The sequence below is a fragment of the Bactrocera neohumeralis genome, chromosome 3 (genome assembly GCF_024586455.1).
Source record: "Bactrocera neohumeralis isolate Rockhampton chromosome 3, APGP_CSIRO_Bneo_wtdbg2-racon-allhic-juicebox.fasta_v2, whole genome shotgun sequence".
In the NCBI taxonomy this organism is placed as follows: Eukaryota; Metazoa; Arthropoda; class Insecta; order Diptera; family Tephritidae; genus Bactrocera; species Bactrocera neohumeralis.
Window position 1 is genome coordinate 7,915,099 of NC_065920.1, and position 24,487 is coordinate 7,939,585.

At 31.8% G+C, this 24,487-nt stretch overlaps 4 protein-coding genes across 9 annotated transcripts in view; 1 reads left to right on the forward strand and 3 right to left on the reverse strand.

The window, feature by feature from the left end:
• Positions 1-17,171, reverse strand: part of LOC126753656 (dedicator of cytokinesis protein 7) — a 66,262-nt gene extending 49,091 nt beyond the window's left edge. Inside the window, exons 1-3 of the mRNA XM_050465323.1 lie at positions 16,934-17,171; positions 16,390-16,490; positions 1,851-1,894 (exon numbers count right to left, since the gene is read on the reverse strand). The gene's annotated coding sequence lies outside the window, so the exon portion shown is untranslated. The remainder of the gene's footprint in view (positions 1-1,850; positions 1,895-16,389; positions 16,491-16,933) is intronic.
• Positions 248-18,324, forward strand: LOC126753663 (uncharacterized). Its single transcript, XM_050465335.1, has 3 exons — positions 248-394; positions 7,764-7,908; positions 17,543-18,324. The coding sequence occupies exons 2-3, from the start codon at positions 7,764-7,766 to the stop codon at positions 18,103-18,105; spliced, it is 708 nt and encodes a 235-aa protein (XP_050321292.1). The 5' UTR covers positions 248-394; the 3' UTR covers positions 18,106-18,324.
• A 505-nt stretch (positions 18,325-18,829) lies between these two features.
• LOC126753658 (U2 small nuclear ribonucleoprotein auxiliary factor 35 kDa subunit-related protein 2) lies at positions 18,830-21,318 on the reverse strand. 6 transcript variants are annotated; one of them, XM_050465327.1, is made up of 7 exons: positions 21,277-21,318; positions 21,108-21,196; positions 20,315-21,041; positions 20,151-20,254; positions 19,837-19,981; positions 19,301-19,780; positions 18,831-19,242 (listed from the first exon to the last, which is right to left on the reverse strand). In XM_050465327.1, the coding sequence occupies exons 1-7, from the start codon at positions 21,288-21,290 to the stop codon at positions 19,200-19,202; spliced, it is 1,602 nt and encodes a 533-aa protein (XP_050321284.1). In that variant the 5' UTR covers positions 21,291-21,318; the 3' UTR covers positions 18,831-19,199. The 6 variants fall into 6 exon arrangements, with proteins under 6 accessions (XP_050321282.1, XP_050321283.1, XP_050321284.1 ...); XM_050465328.1 differs by having other exon boundaries at positions 18,833-19,239; XM_050465325.1 differs by having other exon boundaries at positions 18,830-19,780.
• Positions 21,319-22,837: 1,519 nt separating this feature from the next.
• On the reverse strand, positions 22,838-24,448 carry LOC126752218 (putative gustatory receptor 28a). The gene is made up of 4 exons (XM_050462860.1): positions 24,128-24,448; positions 23,730-24,032; positions 23,010-23,633; positions 22,838-22,948 (listed from the first exon to the last, which is right to left on the reverse strand). The coding sequence occupies exons 1-4, from the start codon at positions 24,446-24,448 to the stop codon at positions 22,838-22,840; spliced, it is 1,359 nt and encodes a 452-aa protein (XP_050318817.1).
• Positions 24,449-24,487: the final 39 nt, after the last annotated feature.

Genomic DNA, 24,487 nt, shown 5'->3' on the forward strand with positions numbered 1-24,487 from the left:
AGCCGCAGCCGCGGTCGGCACATCACTACACCTGCAGTGTTGCCAACACACACACACACACACGTACGCGCACATAACTCAGAATATACCAAGCACTTGCTGTGAGTGTGTATGTGGACTGACGTGCGCTGCTGCCACCGCTAACTGATCGCCGATTGACTGGTTTGTGGCTTCGCCGTCCACTCGGCAGCGCGCTGTGACACTCTAAATGGCTATAAAACACTTTGCAGCTCGCATTTGACTTTTGTTTTCGTTTGCAACTTACAGTGTCTGGTTGTGCCAGATCCGGTGGTAGCCAAGCGCAGAAATACAAAAACGCACGCATACTAATACACAAAAAGCAATATTGTATTCTCGTTACTGAAGAGCATCTCGAGTGCTAAGTGAAATAAAGGTAAGCGAAAAGTGAACGCGCAGACGCACGCAAAAGGATAATTCTAAGAACTGCGAAAAATCGAAATAAAAAGCGAACAATAATTAAGGAAAAGCAATATGACATAACTGTAAAGCAGAAAGTGTTGAGAAAAGTGTGGAATAAAATACGTTGGACTACATTCGTTGCACATTTTTTGGTGAAATTTGTATGAAATAGAAAAATTAAGTAAAATACATATTTATATAAATATTGGACAAACTCGCCACGAAAGAAAGTGTTTTTTAAGCTGTTGTGTACTAAGAACTCAAAGGACCTTTATAAAAATTATTGTGTATGACAAATGTGCGAAAAAATATGGTTAAATAAGAAGACTTTACACAAAAATTTGTGCAATTTATTAAGGACCTACAAGCCTAAAGATAAATCAAACAAAGTTTGCAAATAAAAATTTTCGTGAAGATGACTTTCCGTTTTTATATAAAATTTTTACGATTTATGCTGTGTTCATTACGTGTTTCTCGAAAAAGTTGGAAAACACAATTTTTATGTGTGATTGTTGTGTGAAGTTCGTTTCATAAGTCTTTTGTATGTCTGTTCTGGGTTAAGGATAACAAGTTCGTTTCTTAAGTCTTTGGTATATGAGATGATAATAATGGAGCTGTCGACAATTGTTGGAGATTTTGTGATGGATAACGTTTCTAAAGTATTTTGTATATTTTCATTTAATTGGAAATACGAAACTACACTGTTATTATTTTTTAAGACTTCTACAAGTTCAAGAATAAAATGAAAACATTTTTGGATTACCGAACAATTATTATCACATACATACATACAATCATTTTTTGATTGTAATTTTAGAGGTTGTTTTTTGCTAAATTTGGTTTTCTAAAACCGAAAATGATAGTAAAACTTTTCTAACACGAGGATTTTGTGTTGTAATCAAGGGCTGTAGGACAATTTTTGATCTCAAATTCGTAATCAGGACACCTCAAATATACCTCAGACCTCTTAGCACATCAGTTTCAAATTTTTCTTAAAGATTGAGTAGTGTTATTTTTCAATTTTGTCATTTCCTGTTATCTTTTATTATTTATTTTGCCCAAAGGCAAAATTTGAAGAGGGTTAGACGAACTTTCTACAACTAACGACCAATTTATACCCCATTTAAACACTGACACATGACTAAAGTAGAAATGTTTGTCCTTTTTGACATTTACACTACACACAGGCTATACATCCAATTACTTTTGTGTTTTCCAAAATTTCATCGAGCTTAAACTATTACACCAAGATTCAACGATAAATTTATAATTTTTTTGCACTTCTTTTTTTGAAGAATTGCGCAGATCTTGTTTTAGAATAAAAAGCAAACACTTCCAACAAATATATTTCTGATAAATTTTCAGTTGTTTTCAATAAATGGAAAAAAATTATGAAAAAATTAAAAAATTAAAAATGTTGATGGACTTACCTTTGGAATGTCAAATAATTGCTTTGGCAGAATCCACTTTAGCTCTGTAAAATAAAAGAAAAATATTTATTAAATTTTTGAAAGTTTATGCTTCTTTTAGTTGTAAATGGTAAACAAAAAAAAAAAAAATTAATAATTAGAAAAAAGTAATTTTATAATTAAAAAAATTAAAAATTTTCAGTCTTCCCATAATTTTTTGTATAATTTGCAAATATTTAATTAGCTTTATCCCACCTACTTCTCAAAATTTAATTTTGCTATAAATAAAAAATTATGACGATCTGCTCTCTGACTTTTCAGTAGCTTTTTTCCGCCCAATAATAATCATTTATTTAATGTATGTATGCCTTAAATGGATGAATTGTAAATTAATGAAATTCCACTTTACGGCATAGGAGCGTTGCTACCGCAAATTGCCAAGTGCCGTTACAATGGTTTCATTCATAATAAGGTGATTTTATGATGGCTATTAGACAATGATATGGTCAATCGGCAATTTGTATTGCACACCAAAATACTAACGGAATTAATAAAATGCTGTTACAAAACGCAACCACACAAAGAGCAGAAAGTGTTGGGCAAAATAATTCACTACAATTAGCCCCGTTTCGCAAATGAGACATGCCATATGAATACCTAAATTAAATACAACGGTAATGAAATTGATCTGTGGGAGTTGATTTTGTTTGAGTAGAAATTATATCACTGTCAGATGTAGATAAATAAAAATATATACATACATATATGTATATGATAAAATAATAACGTAAGTAAAGTATAAAATTATAAAAACAAAACTAATAATTTAAAAATTTAAAGCTATAAAAATATAAAAATTTACAAAAAGTAAATAAAATTTCTGGATTTTAAAGAAAAAAATTTAATAAAGTATAATCTGCTATTAACAAGATAAAAAATACAAAAATATATTTTTACATATTTAAAAAAATTGATATTTTTTGTACATTTATTATTATAAAATTTTTTTTGTGGCATTATTTTAAGTTTTTTAGTAATAGATAAACTCAAAATAATTCCACAAAAAAAATCATAATAGAAATACAAAAAAATGGCAATAAATATTTTGATAGAGCAAAGAATTTAATCTGACTAAAGGAAAAAAAATTAAAATAACATAAAATAAAAAAACAGTAAAAAATTAATAAAATAATTAAAAAAATAATTCTTAAAATATTTAATTTTTATATAAAAAAAATATTTAAAAAAATAAATATATAAAAACTCATACATAAAAATATCTCATATAAACTTAAAATAATTTCCCGAAAAAATGTCCATAATAATAAAAATACAAAAAAAAATAGAAATAAATATTTTGATATAGCCAATATAATCTGAATAAAATAGAAAAAAACAGAGTAAAAAAATTAATAAAGTAATAAAAAAATAATTCTTAAAAAAATATTTATATATATGTATTTATATAGTATATATATAAAACAAAGAATAATAAAAAAATAAATATATAAAAACACATACAAAAAAATTAAATAAACATAAGTGAGAAAAGTAGAAACTCTTAATAATGAACTTAAAATAATTTGACAAAAAAAAATAAAATTAAATTAAAAAGAAAACATAGTAAAAAAAATAAATAAATGAAATAATAAAAAAAAATTTATTCTTAAACAATTTATATTTTTATATGAAAGAAAATAAAATTATAAAAAATCATATATTAAAGTTAAATAAATTAAAAATAGATTAATTATTAAAAAAATATGTTTATACAAAAAAAAAATAATTATACAAAAAATCATAAAAATTAAAAAAAAACTTTCACACACACTCATTTTCCACTTATGTTAATAAGTTAAAAAAAATCTTAATAATAAAACAATAAAAATAAATTAATTCTTAAAAAATTTAATTTTGAAAAAAATAAATTTATAAAAAGTTCATATATTAAAGTTTCATAAATTTTAAAGTAAATAAATTAAAAATATAACAATAATTTGAAAAATAGATATGTTTATACGAAAAAAAATAATATAAAAAAAAATCATACATAAAAATTTAATAAATATCCTCACACTCATTTTCTATTTATGTTATAAAGTTAAAAAAATTTTCTTATATAAAAAATGCAGCATCCAAACATCTCTTTTTGAAATCTTTAAAATAGTAAGTTTTACTTTATTCGATCAACAATAAATCAAACGACGACTGTGGCAACTGAAAAACTTCCCACACTCGATTTTTAATATTTTTTTTTTGCAATATGCATTTTTTCTATGCAAATTAAAATTTTAATGTTTTTACAACCAAAATGAATTTTTAAATTTTATTACTTATATTTCATACATATTTACAGCCACGAGCGCACATAACGAATATGCTGTCAATATTAATGAATGCAAATAACAGTCATTACAAGCCGTCAGTCAAGTAGCCAAGCGAAATAAGCGCTGCAGTCTCACGTTGCAAAGCTAACAGACTTGCATTTGCACAAACACTCAGATATACAGATATATTACTAATTATAAATATTACTGATTAATACCCATATTTTATGCTACTTAGCTGGACGTTTGATGTTATGTGCCAACGAATGTGATGATGTGCTTGTTGTTGCTATTGCCAAATAAGCGAAAAGCAAAAATATTAATTAACAGCTTTATATAATATAAGTACATATATATATGTATGTATGTACAATATATACTGTATGTAATCGTCAGCGTAACGCATAATTTTTGGCTGTCTCGCATTCATAAAAGGCAGTCAACAAAAGTGCGTGCGAATTTGTGACAAAAAGTTTCGACAGTGATGTAAATAATGAACTGCTTTCGAATTGAATTAAAAGATATTTAAAAACTAAGTCTGTTAGTTGTTGTATTTGTTGCGCAAATATTTGTATATTTACTGTGTTTATAAGCAAAAGGCTTGAACTTATTTACATTTTTAGAGAAGTTCTCTTATTTACAAAGCATTAGTGTAAGTGGAATTTCGGTACTTTTTTCGTTGACTTGTTGCCAAGCGGTCATAAGTAAATCACTGGAATTGTAATAAAAGGCGGATTTTAGCTAGTATTTTTCTTCTTCATCTTTATACGATTTTTATTACTGATTAAAATAAGGCAGCAAGTGCAAAGAATCGAATTTTTCTGAAATTTTGTGCGAACTGCTGAGTTTTTATTGACCTCACAACATTGAAATATAAATATTAGGTAGCATAGCTCAACATTTTAAGCACAGGCATGCCTAAATTTTTATTATAGCAAGCTAAAATTTGCTCATAACCTCAAACTTCACCTCTCGTCCTTACCTCTACTGAGTTCAAAGTTGTATATGAACTAAGGGCGATTGCATATACAAATTATTGCTTTGAAATAATTTTTTTAAGGCATATGATCAAAATTTTGTGGCGAAATGTTGCTAATAAAAACTATAAATTAATTTTAAACTTGCTTTTTTTACAAAAAATTAATAATAAATATAAAAAAAATAAAAAAGGATAATAATTTTTTTTTTTAATTTTTAATGCCGGCTAGAAATTTAAAAATATGTTTTAATCGTTGAAAATAATTTTTAAATTTAAATAGACAGTTTTTTTAAACATATTATTACAAATTTTAACGTAAAAACATTTTAAAATGAAATTTTTGTAAAAATATTTTAGTCTTTTGACTTGTAAAACTTGATCTTGGTTCTTATCTAGTTCAATATGACTTTAAAATCAAGGTTTTTGCTTTATTTTGATTAAATAATTTAGATTGATCTTTATTTGAAAAATTTTTTAATCGAGTTTGTCGCTTAAGTCTTTTGATTTGAAAATTTGTATAAATTTCAAATTTTGAAATTCGAAAATTTGGGTGCTTATCTGATTCAATTTAATTTTTCAAGCAAGTTTGTCGCATAAGTCTTTTGATTTGTAAAATTGTTTTCTAAATTGACTAATTTTTGTTTTCATTCAGGTTTCTCGCTTAAGTCTTTTGAATAAAATTGATAAATCGAATTCATACTTTGCAAAGTAACTTTCAGCGATTTTTTTGCCGGTTTGGAGCGACTACTAAATTTCGAAATAATTTTCACACAATATACTTAAGCTTAATTCAAATACAAAATATTTTTTATTGTATACATATGGCCACCTAAACCCAAATATGCGCGAATTCCAAACAAAACTTTGAAAATAGAAAAAAAAAAATTAATTTAAAAAAATGTCAATCCAATTACATCAACCAACAAATTATTTTAAACGAAAAGTTCAGCCGTAATGAGCTTTCAATGTGCACTGAATTATTTATTGTTACTATTTGTTAAGCAAATGAAAACGAAAATATTTCAAATTACGCACGCAACATTTGCACGACGCGCACACAAACGCATACGTGCCGCTAACATAAAATATTTCGTACAAAAGTCACACAAAACTCATAATAACTGATGAGCACAAAGTAATACACACTATACGCACATATGTTTGGCGCTTACATAGATGCTTATGTATGTGCATGTGTGCGTGCATACGTATTTCATTGATGTGCTGCTTGAATTTTTACAGCTTAATATTTATTGGCGTTTTTATACATGCAAGTCTCGATACCGCAACCGGTTGTATGAACATCCTTGACATAAAAACACAACTCACACACACACATACATGAACAAAAGAGCACACGCAGGTGCGCAGGCAGCGCAACATCTTCAATGCAGCAGCAGCGCCGCACTTTAATAGACATAGTAATGACAGCGCCTCTCCGGCATCTACGCATGCGCATCACTGTTACTCAACGAGTGCTAATCGCCCCGCGCATAGTGTAATAATCAATGTTTTGCCTTATTGTTGTTATTGTAGTTGACTTGCTTGTATTATTCGTTATTACGCTTGCCGTTGACAGCAACGTCAAACGAAAACGAGCAAAACAATCGATTTATGTCAATTATAACGAACGGCGATCATTAAGTTCATTAGTGCAACAGTGGCAGCAGCTGTAACTGTAATCGTATACCCCGCTAACTGTCATTACTGTCATTCGATGAACTCACATGCTCAAATATGACACCAATAACCAAATCAGCGAGTGTGAATGAGTGAATGACAAATTGAATTGATTGTCGCACACTTGTGGCAGAGTTCAACATCGGCCAAAAAATATCGCAAACCGCATTGCTCTTGTTATATTTTTTATTGCCATTTTCGAGTTTGTTTGCATTTATATTTTTTTTTTACTAACGCCACTTATTTGCTATTAATTTGCTTTGATTTATTTGACGCTGACTCTGCCTGCGATGGGTCTTCCTGATTGTCTGCTGGAATTTTTTAATTTCGAAAATGGTAAATTCGGCTGCTAAAGATGGTCAGTTAAATATTTGTATGCTAATTTTATATGCAAATACGCTTTGATATTGAATTCCCAAGAGGCAACAAGAAAGAAAGAAAAAATTTAATGAACTCTTTTTTTGTTGGAAATGCGTTGGCACCAATGATTAACGTCGGCCAACAAGCCTTAATTGGCAGACGATTTGTCAATGCCACGCGCTGGTTATTTCCCAAATACAGTAAGACATGTTAGCATAAATTTTAGAAAAAGAATTATATATTAAAGAAATAATAATAATAATAAAAATATGTTAATAAAGTAGTAAAAAAAAACAAAAAAATAAAAGAAATAATATCAATGAATAATATCAATGAATAAAAAAAAATAATTACTGCTCTTTAAGGCTAAGCACTTAGTGAATTCAAAAGCACATTAAGTCGATGTATGGCATAGATAATACCTATGTGTTTTTTAAGTGAGAGGTAGGGTTTTTTTTATTTTTTGATTCCTTTTATAATATTTCATGACCAAAATTCCAAATCGCTTGAGGCAAAATTGAAATTGAAAAATAATAATAAAAAACTCTATCCTAATTTTACTAAATTTAATGTCTCTTTTTTTTACAGATGAAAATCACATTGGTGATAGCTGCTGTCTGCATAGCAGTGGCGTACGCTGATCCCGCCATCAGTCAAGCCCGCTCCTCCACAGCCACATCAACGAAACCTGGCAGATTCTTGTCACTGCCAGTGCCAGCGAAATGTGCCAGACGTAAGTAAAAAAATTATATAAAAAAAAGATTTTCGCACACAAAAGTTGGCGCATATAAAAATTGAAAACAATAAAAACCTTCAAAATAATTAAAAAAAAATAGTAATAATGAAATAAAAAAATAGTAACAATAAAATAAAAAAATATAATAATAAAATAAAGTAACATAAAAATATAACAACAAAAAAATATCAATAACATAAAAATATAAATTCCACTTAAAAGTAAAACAAATAGAAAATTTTTCGGAAATAAATAAAATAAAATAAAAAAAAAAAAATAAACAAATATAAAATCAACAAAAAACAAAAAAAAATAACAACACAAAAAATAAATATCGATGACATAAACAAATAAATTTCACATAAAAGTAAAACAAATAGAAATATTTTTGACAACAAATAAAATAAAATTAAACCTAATAGTAATAATAAAATTAAAAAAAGCAATAAAAAAATATAAAATCAACAGAAAACAAAAAAAAAAATAAATATAAATAACATAAACATATAAATTTCACTTAAAAGTAAAACAAATAGAAATATTTTTGACAATAAAATAAAATAAAAAAAAATTTAAATAAAAAAATATCAACATAAAAAAACAAAAAATAAATAACAACAAAAAAATAAATATCAATATCATAAAAACATAAATATCACTTAAAAATAACACAAACAGAATTTTTTTGAAAATAAATAGAATAAAATAAAGCTTAATAGTAATAAAAAAATTAAAATAATATAACAATTAAAAAAAAATATTATGAAAAAAATAAAACAAAATAAATAACAACAATAAAAAAATAAATATATATAAAAAAAGATAAATTTCACTGCAAAGTAGAAAATTTTTCGAAAATAAATTTAAAAAAAATAAACTTATGAAAAAATTTAAGTACCTTGTGCCACAAACTCGAGTTAAGAGTTTATTTATAGTTACGACTTAAAACAGAGAGTTTAATAAAAAAAAGTTTTTTCGCTAACACGCCAAAAATAGAAAAAGATGCGCCAGGAACTCGAGTTAATTGGAATTCGAAGTTTAACATTACAAAAAACCATCAAGAATATGCCAAACATACTTTTATTCGTCTTATACTCCATTTTATTGGTACCCATAGCGAACAAACTTTAAAACATTGTCTACATTATAACAAAATTAAATTAAAATTTGGCTTAGTAAGAAAATACTTCTGAAATTCACTGATAAAATAGCTAAATTACAGCTTCAAATATTTGCATTCACAAAAAATCACCCACAAACGCTTGTGCCCCAGATATGTATATACGCACAGCTGTATTAACAAAACGGCCTATCGGTGTAGCCACCTAAACGCGCCACTTGAGTAGTCACTCGGTTAGTAAGCTAAATAAATGTTTTGCACGTATTTGTGGACCTACGCCAAGCAACACGCCAATCCACTAATGTGCATGCGCTTACATAAAGCCAAAGGAGCTAATGTGGGTCACGCATGCGCGCGGCTTCCGTGCCGCTCCGGGCGCGACAAATTCATACGTAGTATGTATTTATGTACGTGACGCATGCGAACGAGTGCCATTAAAGATTGCATAGTAAAAGTGGGAAACGGCGTGAGTGCGTTTTTAAGTTAAAATGCAGTGCGACTAAATGGAAAACAACAAAGAAAACAACCGAAGTGAGTCAAACATGCGACATGAGCGTTCGTGCACACAGGCTACACAGCGCGGCAGAGGTGTTAAATATGATGCTGCAGGCGGAGTCAGTGATGCTGTGTTATGTTATATTTGCCTTTATAAATATATTGTTGTTAAATGTGGTTGTTGTTGTGGTTGTGGTTAACGCGGCCGCTTAACATACATACATAAGTGAACTTTGGTTGACTGCCTGACTGCCACAGTTAATATGTTTTTGTAAAAAAAAACATAAAAATAACAACAACAACAATTATGTTGATACGTGCAGCTATTTTAACTCACGCAGTTACATACATACATAAATATGTTTGTGCATAAAAATGCTTGCACATCAGCCATCGGCGAATACGTGTCACCCTTTATTGGTTACGAGCCAAACAATCGCCGCCACAGTCAACGATATACATATTGTGCGTGAACATATATGAATACATATTTACAGACATACATACAAACATATTTACACTCATACATACCTACGCCGATACGCGCCGTGCATTTTTAATAAGTGGAAAATTGTAATTGCCTCCAATTTTTAGCGAATTTTACAATTTTTCTTCACGTTTCTCCTTTTTCACCAATTGAGGCTACACTTGAGGGGCATGACAGTGGCGTCAGCGCTATTTTTAATTAGTTTCACATTGCCGCTGCGTTTAAGGTTTCTTATAAGCAGACATATTTTGAATGCTTGCTCATTAATATGTTTTGAAATTGATTTCTACCGCCGCTGGCACTTGAACATGAAAAATGCCGATGCACCTTTTGCCGTTGAAGGTCATTGCATGCGGCCATAATTGCATTCACGGTTAAAAATGGACGAAGAAAGTGGAGAAACAGCTAAAGCTGAAATGGTTTTTGAGTAAATAGTGAGGTCAATAGAGAAAAATAAGAAATAATTAAGAAAAAGCAAGTAAGGGCGCCTAAATGCATGTGGAACTAAACATTACTTACGCTCTGAAGTTGTGAGAGTGTAAGGAGTGTTCAAAATATTTTGACGTATGCAAAAATTGGCTAAACGGAATGTGGTGTTTCAAATCAAAGTTTCTTTAGACAAAATTATGGACCGAATGCGCCTACTTTTGCTATCAGCTTCATTTGCTAAGACAATGGAGAATATAATAGAATGACTGAAAGCTTTTATCTTTATTTAAGAAAATACATGTCTACCTCCGACAGCGATTGCAGCGATATTCCAACTTTTCGATATAATTTTTGTCAAATGACTAATTTTCTTATTCAAAATAAGCGCCAATCTCTGCGATTTCTTATTAACGATCATGCGTTTGAGATCAAAGCACAGGAAAGCGTGTCTAGAGACTAGATTTGGTGAAAATGAAGAACCAGAAGTTAGTCGTAGCTCAACTGGTATAATTTTGTAATAGTTTTCGTTCATTGGATAAATCTATTAATACCTTAAATTCATTCAAATATTCCTTCCCCTCATATGAACTCCTAAATTTTTAGCTTAAAAACCCTCAAATTCGCCACAATTGGTAGAAAAAGAGTTACCAAGTAATGAATATTTGCGGCTAAAAATAAAATAAAGATTTATGCAGACAACGAGCATGCGTGGTTACGCAATAAGCGTGCCTGTTTGCAGCATACAGCGAAAGCAAACGAGATTGAAGCGCACACATTTAAATCCTAGTTTACTTTCAAATTGCTTTTAATCCAGTTTTGGCGCATATAAGTATTCATATATGTATATATAAATATATAAACGGTATACATATGTACAAAGGTTAGAACAAGCTGTGCGAGTTTTATTTATTTATTTCCAATTTTTAGTGTTTCGCTATACGAACAATAGCAAAACACGGATTTACACTTAAGAAGATTTGCATTTATAAAATTGGAAATAAAGACGGGCTTTCGAAAAAACAACAATAGAAAACAATACAAATTAGTTCTAATCGAGAATTATCTAACCAGAAAGTCGTCGACACATCCGCTTTGTGCGCAAGCACGCCGATTTTCTAGCATTCGTTAAGCGGTTTAACGTCTAGAGATTCACATGACCCGCAGCTACAACTGTAAGTGTGCTTTTTTGCTGTTTTGAATTTTCGATGAATATCGAAGTGTCTGCTATTAAGCTAATATGCCTGGTTTGCACAGTATTGCTTAGAATTTTTTTTGTTACTTTTGTGCATTGGATTAATTAAAATACATTTTTACTAATGTCGAATCTCTGCTTTTATAATTAAATTTCTAATTGCCAACAACACGCGATACTGAGAGTAAATTGCATGAAATTAGTATAGACTACATATATATTAGTATAGTATATAGAATGCTGGTATAAGAAAGTAACTTCGATAATTGAAGTAATTTATTCAGTTACTTAAACCGTTAGGCACGTAACACTGAGCTATTGTTATAAAAATTGGAAGAAAAAATCTTCGCATTTTCTACTTTTAATTTTGCAAGTTATGAAAAGTGTGCTTTGGAAAAATCAAGCGGAAACATTGCAAATAAAAAGTAACAGAACTTAATTTCCCATTGTAGGCACTTTTCGTAGCCTAACTGTCCTGTATACTCAGCTGACTAGTCATATGTATATTAATTCAACAATTTTGTTACGAGTCAAATGCAAGCAAATGCAACCGGATGTGAGGATTTAATATATCATATATACAGATATGATATAACGGCACTAAAAGCTGATAGTCGTAAATTTTTAGTAGCAACAACATTTTTGTTGTAAAATTTCAAATTTATTGTGCGGCTCTATTGTGCAATGTAAGCGTATTAGGCGGCAGCTAGTGTGAAATTTAATGTAACGCTTTATTCGTGTTGTTGTAGATGCAGGCGGTACAAGTAGAGTGAATAGTGAAGCTTTCGGGTAGTAATGATATATTTGTTTGTAATTCAGTAAAGCCAGTATATTTTTGTATTAAGGGGTCAGTAGGGTAATCTGGCCTGCTTTTTTGACATTTTTTTAATAGAAATTTTTATTCTACAATGAACTTTTTTTCCACATTTTACATATATCATGGAGATAAACAAATTTTTTCGAATTGTTTGACATTGTCGGAGAAAATGGCTGGGTGAATGAATTTTTTGCAATATCAGAATGTTTGTTTTATTCTTAAAAAGTTCCTGAATGGTTATCGTCCCTACTAGAATCATGAAAAAATGTTTGATAAATAAAAAAGTAATTAACGTTTCTTTTTTTTTTTAATTTTTCCCCATGTTTTTAAATAATTTTTTTAATTTAAACATTGTCAATAAATTATATAAAAAGTAAGGGACGATAGCCAGGCATTTTGTGAACATTTAAAACAAAAAAATTAAGCAAATCGGTTGAGTAGTTCGACCGGAATCATGTCCGCCTGTTTAAAAAAGTGTGTTTTGAGAAAACGCGTTTAAATTTTGAGGTGTGCACTCCGAGCCCTCCGAACGTCGAGCGGTATTATTATTTTTGGGCCTTTTTCGAAACCTTCCAATGGTAAAGTGGGTTTCTACATTAATTCTAAGGGTATAAAGGAACAGAAAATGCAAAAAAAAATTTTTTTTTTTTGAAAAAAGATTACCCTACTGACCCCTTAAAACCAATTGAATAACCATTTCATTTTTAATACCCCTCATTTTGTCCAGGTTACTGATAAAGTTTAAGACAATAGCTATTTAGCCATGCCCGATGTATACATACATATATGCGAAGCCATTAGGCTCAGTTTTTTAGATATCAATCAAAGACTTTGTTTACGTACTTTTCTCCTCAAAAGGCTTTTCATTTAAACTCAAAGCACCATATCGTACCACTAAGGCATTGAGGTGTCATACAAATTGCGCGATCAGAATCAAGTATTTGCATGGGAAACGTTTTTTTTGACGAGATATCAAGGAATTCGGCATGGATTATTGTCTAAGGTGCAGACAAATATATAAAAGAAAATACAAGCAAATTGAAAAATGTATAAAAGCACACAAATTTAGTTAACTAATGCTTTTATATACACTCAACTATTGTGAACCCTCAACTATTGTCCAACTCAGCTACAAATGCCCAGCACTTAGTTTCTTAGCAGTTGCAATTGCAAAACTGCAGTTTCCAAACAAAAAAAATTGCTCAATAACCAATTTGCTGCTTCTTCTTTGCTTGCCCTTTGCTGCCAGACAACAACAACAACACATATTTAAAAAACAAAAAAGATAGATAATGCTTTTTGGGTCAATTGGGGAAGCAACTTAGCGCAGTGGGAAAGACAAATGAAAATAACAATAACAGCAAACTTTTGTGCAGCGCTCACGTTTTCTCCGCCATTGTAACAACTGTTGCAACATCAATTTATTAAGTTGTTGGCTGTTTGTCTGAAATGCTTCCTCTTCGAGGTGTTGCAATGCTTGGCATTATTGCAGCCGCGGCAGCTAGGTGCGCAACTTTGGCGCTTTATGCGCTGTTGCTGCAGCAGTTGCACGAACAGCATCTTGCAACATGCTGTAGTTATCTATTCTGCCGCATTATTGCAATTCTATTGAGTAGATTTCGAAGTTTTTGCTCGCTACTTTGGCATTGCCGACTGATTTACGACTTGTGGCAAATGAAAATTGAAAATCTGAAAATTAATTGAAAATTATCGCTCGCTAATTTATTAAAAGTGGAAGTGTTCCATAAGTAGTTTAAGAATGCAGCTAATAAAATACAATTTGTGTGCAAAAACATGGCTTGCAAGTCAGCGCGCACGTAGTCAATTTTAATTGTACCGCCAAGTTGGTTGCGCAAGTGTAGAAATATTCGCTATGAAGATGCAAATGAGCGCATACATACTTAAGCACACACATACAAACAAATTTGCATAGATAAAAACTAGCAATTATTAGTTTTTGCACGCCAGTCAGTTTCCCTTTAACTAATTAGTAATTATTCTAGCAGCCAGCAAGTTCGTTGCTTAAGTCTTTTGTTGCCTGGCATGCGCAGTAGCACAAGCTTGTTGTAAGCAATTTCTTATACTTATATACTCATGTAGATGTATTTGTATTTAAGAAGTCATTTGCAACTGGTTTATATGAATTCATCAGTTTCAATCGCCTTGACCTACATCAACGAAGACTATTGTGTGCAGATAATAGCAGATAAATATCGTAAGAAGAACAGGCAATAAAAGTGGCAGCGTAAGAAGCTTAAAATTACAAAGATATCAAATGATGCGCCAACGATGATGAAGCAGATGTATCAGTTACGAATAAATCGTTTTAGCGTGGTAATTACATGGCAATTTAATGCCAACAGCGACAACAATCAGAAATACATGCAACTCAGATATATGCGGTATGCAGTGTATGGTTAGCGCTGAAGGTGAATATTTACATATAACTGCATAATTGATTGAATGATTTGGGTGGCCGAAGCCTTAAGCTATTGTTTGCTGTTAAAGATAACCAAGCTATGTTAGCTTTTATTGAGGCGGTTGTGAGGAAATCTATCACTTAAAAGCATTGAAAAAACTACCGCATGAAGGCAGCGTGTATAAGCCATAAGGAAAACTACTTTTTGTGGAAAATACTTCCGATTTACGGAATAAAAGCTTTCAGAGACATTTCCTTAATTTTTTGTACACTCAAATTTCACACAAATCTTTATTTCTTTATTTTTCGATGAGATTGCAACAGCTTGCATTTATTGAATGTGACTGACGCTGTGAAAATGGTAATTTTCTAATAAAAGCGCTTCTTCTTTTTTACTTGCAATGACAATGATGGGGAAATTAAATGCGGCAAGTGTGGTTTAATGCCAATAATTAAAGCAAAAACTTGCAACGACTGCATAATAGAAAGTCAACATTGCACATTTTCTTTGATATTTTCCTTTCACCAGCTTTATTTAAAAATTTTAGTTTCCCTACACCGTTTTCGCAATTCATTCATTCAATAGCACCATCAGTGAAAGAAGAAACGAAATTTATTCAAATTGCAGCTAAAAAGTTTGATTGCTGTGAACTCGGCAGCTGTTGGTGATGGGTTTAATATAAAAGTTGAATCAACTGAAAGTCAACTGCACCAAACTGAAGCAATTTGGGGGAAAAAAGAGAAGAGTTTACCCACAGGTACATTTCTTTTAGCCTAAAAGGGTATACAAATTTCTTTATCTTGATTTTGATCGCTCAGTTTGTGTGTTTATATGTCAGTTATGTGCTATAGTGTTGCGATCTGCACAATATGTTCGTAGATTGTAGCATTGGCATAAGCAATAATATATGCTAAATTTGGTGAAGATATTTTGCAAAATACAAAAGTTTTCGAAAGAACCTTATTTTGTTAACTCAGTTTGTATTGCAGCTAAATGCTATAGTGCTCCGATATCGATTTCGAAAAATGAGCAGATTATTGAGGAGAAAAGTGCCCAAAATTTCACAACGAAATCTTCAAAATCGAACGACTAGCTCGGAAAGCTTAATATACTCGTACTCTCTTCAGAGCATAAAAAACGCGCTATAAGGGAGCTCAATGTGTGAGCTTTTGTTTTTGTTGTTGCGGCGGCAGAATTCTGCCGAGTTGACAGTCCTTGACCGGACAAAAAAAAAAACAATATATGTCCGTTCCGGTTACGTAGACTGTCGTGGGAATGTGTGGGCTCTATTATTGTAGTAAGTGCATTTCTGCTAAACATAGGTTTTAGTAAGTATTTGGTACTTATAAGTTGCTAGAACGCCTATAAAGTCTTCATAACATCATCCTTTCTACAATAATAGGTGTTAGCCACACCAATATGGCTTAAGCATATTAATATCACACTTCTGATTTTGTTGTTTGCTTAAACTACAAATTTCTTCCAATAAATAGTATTTTACGCTTAACAGATACTTACCTTTTTGGAAAAAATTCATTGATGATCGAATGTGGCAACTCTCATACTTTACTTTTGCTTCAGATATTTGTCGAGAATGATAAAACCTTATGTGAATGAGGCTTAAAGTAAAAAAATCAAAAATTAATTAAAAAATCAAAAATAAATAAAAAAAATCAAAAATAAATAGTAAACTAAAAAGTAAAGTAAGTGAAAAATCTCAAGGCAGCTAACTACACTTTTGTTTGAACAAGTTTTTGCACAATGTTGCCACTACCGCAATGCACTGCCGACACTATTATTTACATTTCGCACAGCTGTTGTGTGTGTGACGTCTCTAAGCACTCATTTGAGCCTCCAGCTTTGATGCTGTCGGTGAAATCACCAAAGTAACGACTTAGACACCTACTTACAACCGGCGCACAGATATTTGCAATGCATATTAGCACCGAAATAAACAATGTGAGCTGGAATTTTGCTTATTTTCTTTCGTCAACTTGCAAGTCGGCAGTGTTTAGCAGTGGCAGCAGCAACGAAGCATAGCAAAGAAGGTGCAAGTTATTACCTGTTGACTGTTTTTTGTAGGAACACTGATGCTTTATCTCTATTAGAGTTTGCTGTGGCAGCTTGTTGTGTAATAGCGGTCCAATAGTCGAGCACAGCACATGACTCAGCTGCTTGTAAGGCGCTGTGGAGGCGAGGCAGCAGTGGCATGGCTAGACCGCTGGCACAAAAGGGATTGCGGCATGTGTTCTGTCTTTTTTACAATAAGATATGGCAGAGGCTAGTTTTTCTCTTGGCTTTTTTAGGCTGTTGATCTCTACACTGAAAAATAAACAAAATAAAAAAATAGAAAATTAACGAAAAAAATTAGAAAATTAACCAAAAAATTAATTAAAATAAGTAAAAACATTAATTAAAAAGATTAATTTAAAAAAATTAAAAAAATTAATTAAGAAAAAATAATTTAAAAAATTAAGAAATAAAAATTAATTATAATATAATAAAAAAAATTAATTATAATTTGAAAGCAGAAAGAATGAAAAATATAATTTTCTTACTTAATTAAAAAAATATCGTTTAAAAAAATTAATATAAAAAATTAAGAAATAAAAATTAATTATAATTTGAAAGCAGAAATAATGAAAAATATAATTTTCTTACTTGCTTACAGGTCCCAAAGAATTCTCCTACCGCGGTCGCAACATGTTCTTGAGCAGCCACGTGCCAGCGCTTGCCAACAAGAAGGTCGATTGGTTGGATGGCCGCAACTTGTGCCGTGAATACTGCATGGACTTGGTCGCTTTGGAGACCCAAGAGAAGAACAATCTGATCTTCCGTGTCATTCAACAGAACGATGTGCCTTACATTTGGACCGCTGGTCGTATCTGCGATTTTGCTGGTTGTGAAAATCGTCCCGATTTGGAACCCAAGAACGTTTACGGTTGGTTCTGGTCTGCAACTCGTGAGAAGATTCAAGCCACCAACCGCATTCCACAAGGCTGGGGCTACAATCCATGGTCACAAACCGGTCACAAGAAGCGTCCACAACCCGACAATGCTGAATACGACATCAACCAGACCAAGGAACAATGCTTGTCCGTGTTGAACAACGTTTACAATGATGGTATTGCATGGCACGATGTTGCTTGCTATCACGAGAAACCTGTCATCTGTGAGGATAACGATGAATTGCTGCGCTATGTTGCGGCCACAAATCCAGGCATTCGTCTTTAAGGTGTTGACGAGTTGGAGCCACGAGTTGTCTTTAACGACACTGTGATGCTGTGCGGTGCTATGCAGTCGTTGCTGCGTCGTTTCTGCATTGTCTGTCTGTGTGTGTTTTTAATTAATTTTATATTTTTTAATTTTGTTTTTCTTTTTTACGAATTTTTGTTTTTAATTTTATTTGTAAAGAATGGTAAAAAAAATGCAAATAATAGACTTTAGAATTTATTACTGCGTGCATTCTTGTGGCAAAGTGGGAAAAATTTATAGATATACAATATATATTTTATATCAAAATCACCTTGAAATTTAGAAACAGCTTAATTCCAAAATTCTGTTCAGCTACGGTTCAATGAGACCAATTCAATTTTGGAAAACGTAATTTTTTTTATACTCTACTGCCAGTCTATTACATAAGCCGTTATTTCTTATTTGTTTTAAAATATTTATACGATTTTTAATCCATTTTCACAAGTTTTTCTAATAATCTGCAACGAATGACGAAAATAAAATAACAAAAATTAAAAAAAAAAACAATAAAATTTGAATAAAAAAAATTATGCTGTATTACTAATAATTTTGGAAGGATTTTGTATAGAAGTGAGTAAGTGGGCACGGATTATAGGTACTTTCTATCGTGTCGGCATGTACATATGTGATTACTATTTCGCATCCAAATGTGTATAAGTATATACATATGTACATATACATAAGTATATATTATAGAACATATATGTATTTTTTTGTATTTATCATAAAATATTTTTGGAGTTTTTATTTATTTTAATAATAGTAGATTTAGAAACTTCTCAGTTTAACATGAAACTCCTAAAAGTATGCTACATATTTTTTACAACTATATTTTGAGAAATTCTACAATTTTACTTCAGTACAGCATATTATATTATCATACCTTACAACTACAATGCAGCCCGAACAAAGCATCTAGTTGGAAGCCAAGTTACTGTCATTCAGTGCTTATAAATATGTAAGTCCAAATCCTTACTAAACCGGAAACAACTTTTGCTGCATATGCTTTTGTATTTACATACGTACAGTGGTATTAACTAAATAATAAATATTACGGTGCAGAGCTATCAAGCTCACGAAATTGTCGACTTTTTTCTTTCCTCCTTTTTTGAACTACTTTTTCATAAAAAGAAAACTTTTAACATATTTTATTAAAAAAAATACAAAGTTGTACCTTTTATCTCTTGTCTTTGAGCGGCTTCGACTTTTATCTTTGTTCATTACTTCTTTATGTGCCGATCGTCTATGCTTACCGCTGTCATCGTTATAAGTTAAACCCCACGATGACGATTTTGAAATTTCGCTTTTTTGCTTACTCTGGCGTTTATTCCGATATTCATCTTCGCTGTCAATGCTGTCGGAACCGTGCGCGCGTTTCCGTTTATGCTTCTTATGTGCTTTTTCTCGTTCATGTTTATGTTTTTTTCGCTTATGCTTTTTGTTATTATCACTATGACTCTTGCCACTAGTTTGCGCAACATTCATGTTATCGATATCTTTAAATTCACTACTGCTACTACGTTTTGTGTTGCTAGTTTCGGTCTTATTAGTCTCCAACGCATCTGTCGCTGTTGATACCTCCACTTCAGGGCTCTCGGACCAACGCCAATTGCGCGAGCTTTGCTTCACATCGCTTGCTGTCACCGCATTCCAGCTGCAAAATGTGGCAAATACTTTAACAATGCTTTGGGTTAAATTTTTACAAAATACCTTAGTAACGGTGTGGCCATATAGGCTTTAATACTGGGTGTTCTATTAATAACCATTGGTGTGTTGTACTTATTGTCTGGATTATTAAACAAATGTAAATAATGACATTTGTTGCCGTTGAGGCATTTACGCGAATTTGATAAACCTTTTGTTTTTAAAAAATAGAAATAGTGTTAAGGAAAAATTAGTAATATTAACGTGTTTGAATAAAAAACATTGTTACGCAGTATTTGCATAATAACATGTACGGTAATTTTTCTTTATAAAAGGATACCATCCTAACATGTCGGCTTGAGCTGTTTTGCTTCACGTACCACAAATTGCACTACGCCACGTCTGTATGTTTGCAAATTCAACATTTAGTTGTTTTCCAGCATAATAACGTCCTTGAAGCTTTATAAAAGCCTTTAGTGCAGATCTTGAAATAAAAAAAAAAAAAAAACAATAAATTAACAAATATGATTGCAATAAGACTCACCTTTCTTCTATATACTCGACAAACACATGACCTCGCAAGTGCCGCAGTATATTTCGTATTGCCCGAAAATTCTGTATATAGCCGAACACTTCGAATTCCGGCACCACATCTTCGAAGAATTCATTGTAAGCTTCACATAAATCTTGTTCACTTAACTCCAGGTTGCCATCAGCATTCGCATATTCCTGATGTTCGTTTTCCTCTTCCAATAGGGGATGCATAAAGAAGTGACGCACCACAATGACATTGGAGAGTAATGGTCGGCGATGATTGTTAATGCAAGACGGTCCATAACGGCAGCAATTTGTACGTTCATATAAGGCGCATAACTTCTGTCCGGGTCGTGATTCTACCATACGACGTAGTTCTGCTGGCGGCTCACCTCCATTATTGAGAAATGTTTCCATACATCTCATCATTTGCTCAAATTCAACAGCAGCGGCCGCTTCACGTTTTTCACGTTCATCACGTCGCCGTTGCTCCTCTGTTAACTTTGCTAACAATTCCTTTTCTTGCTGTGCGCGTATAGCGTTTGCAGCATCTTCCGCTGCGGCACGTTGCTGTTGTTGCAGGCGGAACTGGCGATGAGCTAATAGGTCACGTCTAAGCCAAGCTTCTTCTTCTGCGTCGTGCAGTCTTTCAATTTCGCGTAATTTCTGCGCTTCAAGCAGCGCTTGCTGTTGTAAAAACTGTTGATAAGCACAATCTTTGAGTTTCTTTGCTTCTTCTATGTATTAAAATTGTTTTAAGTAAATTAAGTTCCATATCAATGTATTTATAAGCATTTACATACCTTCTTCCAACAGCCGATCGCGTGTAATAGCAGCATTTCGTCTTTTGCGTTTTCGTTGTTGTTTTTTCAATTCTTTTCGCCATGGTCTCCTAATTTAGTGTTAATTTATTTAAAGATAATTCTTATGTTCTTTGAATTAATTAATTATTAAATGTGAAATGTAATTTACCTTTTACCCGGCATTTTTGTAAAAACTTCTTTTAGACAATTTCGTCACAACTGCCAAAATCAGCTGATTGATATTTATTGCAGGTATCAACACATAGATGGCGCCATTAACAGTAAAATCATTAAAAACGCCCGCTTGAACACAGTTGCCAATTACGTGCTTTAAGCACGAATGTAGTGCTTTTTGAAAGGCTCAAAAAAGTCACCAATGCTTTCTTTAGAGATTTTTTTATTTATGGGTAGTGAATAACAAGAAATATTTGAACGCATAGAATCACTGTACATATTTTCTAAAGAGCAAGAATTCTCAGTAATTTAGAAATGTGTCTACAAAATAAACACTATCCCAATTGAAATTGTTTTGAGATGCTATATCCTCTTGCAAGTCAGAAAAAGCGTTCTTTCGAAAAAATGTATTTGACGGTAAAGAAAAATTTTCTGCTTAAATTTTGATCGACTTTGATCGACAAAGTGCCGGCATTAAAAAATCCTTTTTTTGTGAAAAACATTACACTTCACGGGGTTTAAAAAGTTGATATTCTTATCAACATATAAGGAAGGGATAAGTTCGGGTGCAAAGGAACAACTCTAGCAACTTGCAAGGATCAAAGCATGTATTTTCAGACGTTCCAAATGTTTATATCAAACTAGAAGCAACGTTCACTTTTGATAGCAGTCCGATTTCTGTGTTAAGAGGTCAATTACTTCTTTGTTTATATCTTATGGGGTCAATGACCCTTTTGTTTACATTTAGCCAAGTCCACTGCCTTTGTTTACCATTAGCGAAGTCAACAAATTTGTTAACATTTGACATGGACATGGACATGACCTTTTTCCTTCAATTTGGCGAGGTCAATGAGAAAACAAAACTTTATGCTATTCAATTTTTTGATTTACACTCTAAATGTATGTTTTTTTTACTTTTGCTGAATAAAATTTTTATGAAAAAAAAAACAGAAACACAAATCAATTTGATTGTTTAAACATTAGTTTTTTTGTAAAGAAACCTCAGTTTTGGTGCTTTTTTTAATTTAGAAGTTGGCAACCAAACGGCTTGGAATATATGAAACATAACGGAAACGGGGATAATTAGTTGCCAAATGAAGTGTCAAATTAATAAATTTGTGCGAAATTTCAACAGTATAAGGTTGCAAATTTAGTGTAGTTGTGAAAATTTAAATTTACGGTGTAAATTAATTATTAAGTGTTACGTTTAAAACAATATAAGACTGAAAATATATCGCTGCTACTTACATATGGTTAAATGGTGTGTATTTAATTCTATACAGCTGGTTAATATATGCAGTAAAACCACTTCAAATAAAATACGTTGCTTGAATCATTTTGGGATACAACAAATATGCGGATACAATAAATATGCATCCGTTGACATTTAAAGCAAAGACATATTTATTATTTTAGAATAAATTGCCGGGAAGTGTGCGTACAAATTCCCAAATATAAATACAATAAATGTTTACAATTAAGTATATTTAAAATTCAATATGTTCACACATATACCGATTTGTACGTTGTTTCATATCTTCTTTAGGCACATTACATTATCCTGAAGCTAAAGCTGTTCCAGATGACGTATTTAAACGATCCCAGTGTGTCGGATTATAGCGAAATTGTATGAGAATTATGAGGTAGCAAGTTGCAGCGCCACAAATCTGCATTTGAGAGAATATAAGTTTTACATTAATTCGAATATTCAACTTCAGTTCTACTCACTGTAAATATTAACGTACGATCCAAATTAAATAGTCCGGCAGCTGTGAACACAACTCGTCTATGTGACAATTGCAACGACAAACGTAACAGACGATCATGTACGGCCGATTCCTCGGATATGTTTAGTATTTTATGAACAATAGCTGCTGTTTTATTGCTTTCCTTAATGGTTTTGCTGCTACCCTCAACAATTAACAAGATTATCACCACATACCACAACATTTGCGTAATGAAAAATGCGAAGAATTCATCGGCTTCAAATTTGTCAACACGACTTGGCGTAATGACCGCTTCTAATATGTAAAAGTCATCAAATAGAATAAATAGAAATGAAATAGCAATAATGGCAAGCATTGGATAATTAAAGTAATCCTCGATTGTGCAACATATGTCGCAAAGTAGATTATGCACATTGCTGACTTGTTTGAGCGCTCCTTCAGGATTGCGACGTACAAGCGAAGTGACGCTGTAACGTGTGCGTGGCGTAGCTGTGGATTGAATAACCGATGGTGCATGTCGTGAAGGCATATTATTGGTACTATGTAGATGTATTACTGAGTGCTTTGGTGAGAGCTTAACTGCATCGTGCTCCTCAATACAAGAGTCGAGTATATCCTGTAGCACCTATAAGACAAAAAAGGATATAAGTTTAATGTATGAAAGCTACCATGTAGAGATAAATTGTTGTTATATCAAACAGTTATGTATGTACATACATACCTCATTCATCATTCTAAAACGCGTACGTGTCAGATGTGTGGTGCATAGAAATTTGAAGACCATAATGCTGATATTTAAATGTGGCAAGGCAAATGTGGTAAAAACTACAAATGATGGCCATATCTCTGCCGAGCGCAATAGCATATAACTGACCAATAGGTAAAAGAAGTTGAACAGCAATAATCCTAACGAAGTAACAAATGAATACATCAGTATTTTGCGATAATCAAGCTTTAGTCCCAAACGCAGAAATATCCCATCCACCACCAAACACTTTTGTATGATTGTGAGCAGTAAATTACGCTGTAAGTATACACGATTATATGCATATATGTATATATATATATTTTGCAATAGAATATGTTACACCAAAGTTTGTCTTCTCATATTTCTCTTACCTTAAAGAAAATGGAACTAAAAATCATCACCATTGCTATTATGCCACTTAAGGAGAGCGTTGCATCGCCCAAACGCGTTATGCTAGTCTGAAAGAAGTAGCTAATGATGGAGTCTCCTTCGTGTAGCGATAGAAAAAAACAAAGTACATAGAAGAAGAAGTGTAAAATGCCAGCAGCAAGAGAAAAAGCAGAAGTGCGCACTTCCTTGCTAACACTCAAACGAAATGGTGCCAAACCAATCAGGGAAATATATGCTAACGGTCGAAGTGATTGTAAAATGCTATCCGATTGCGTTAAACGTTTCAAAAACTGCCAGGCCATTATGAAAGTGCACTTTATTATTAAACCGTTCCTTTAGTA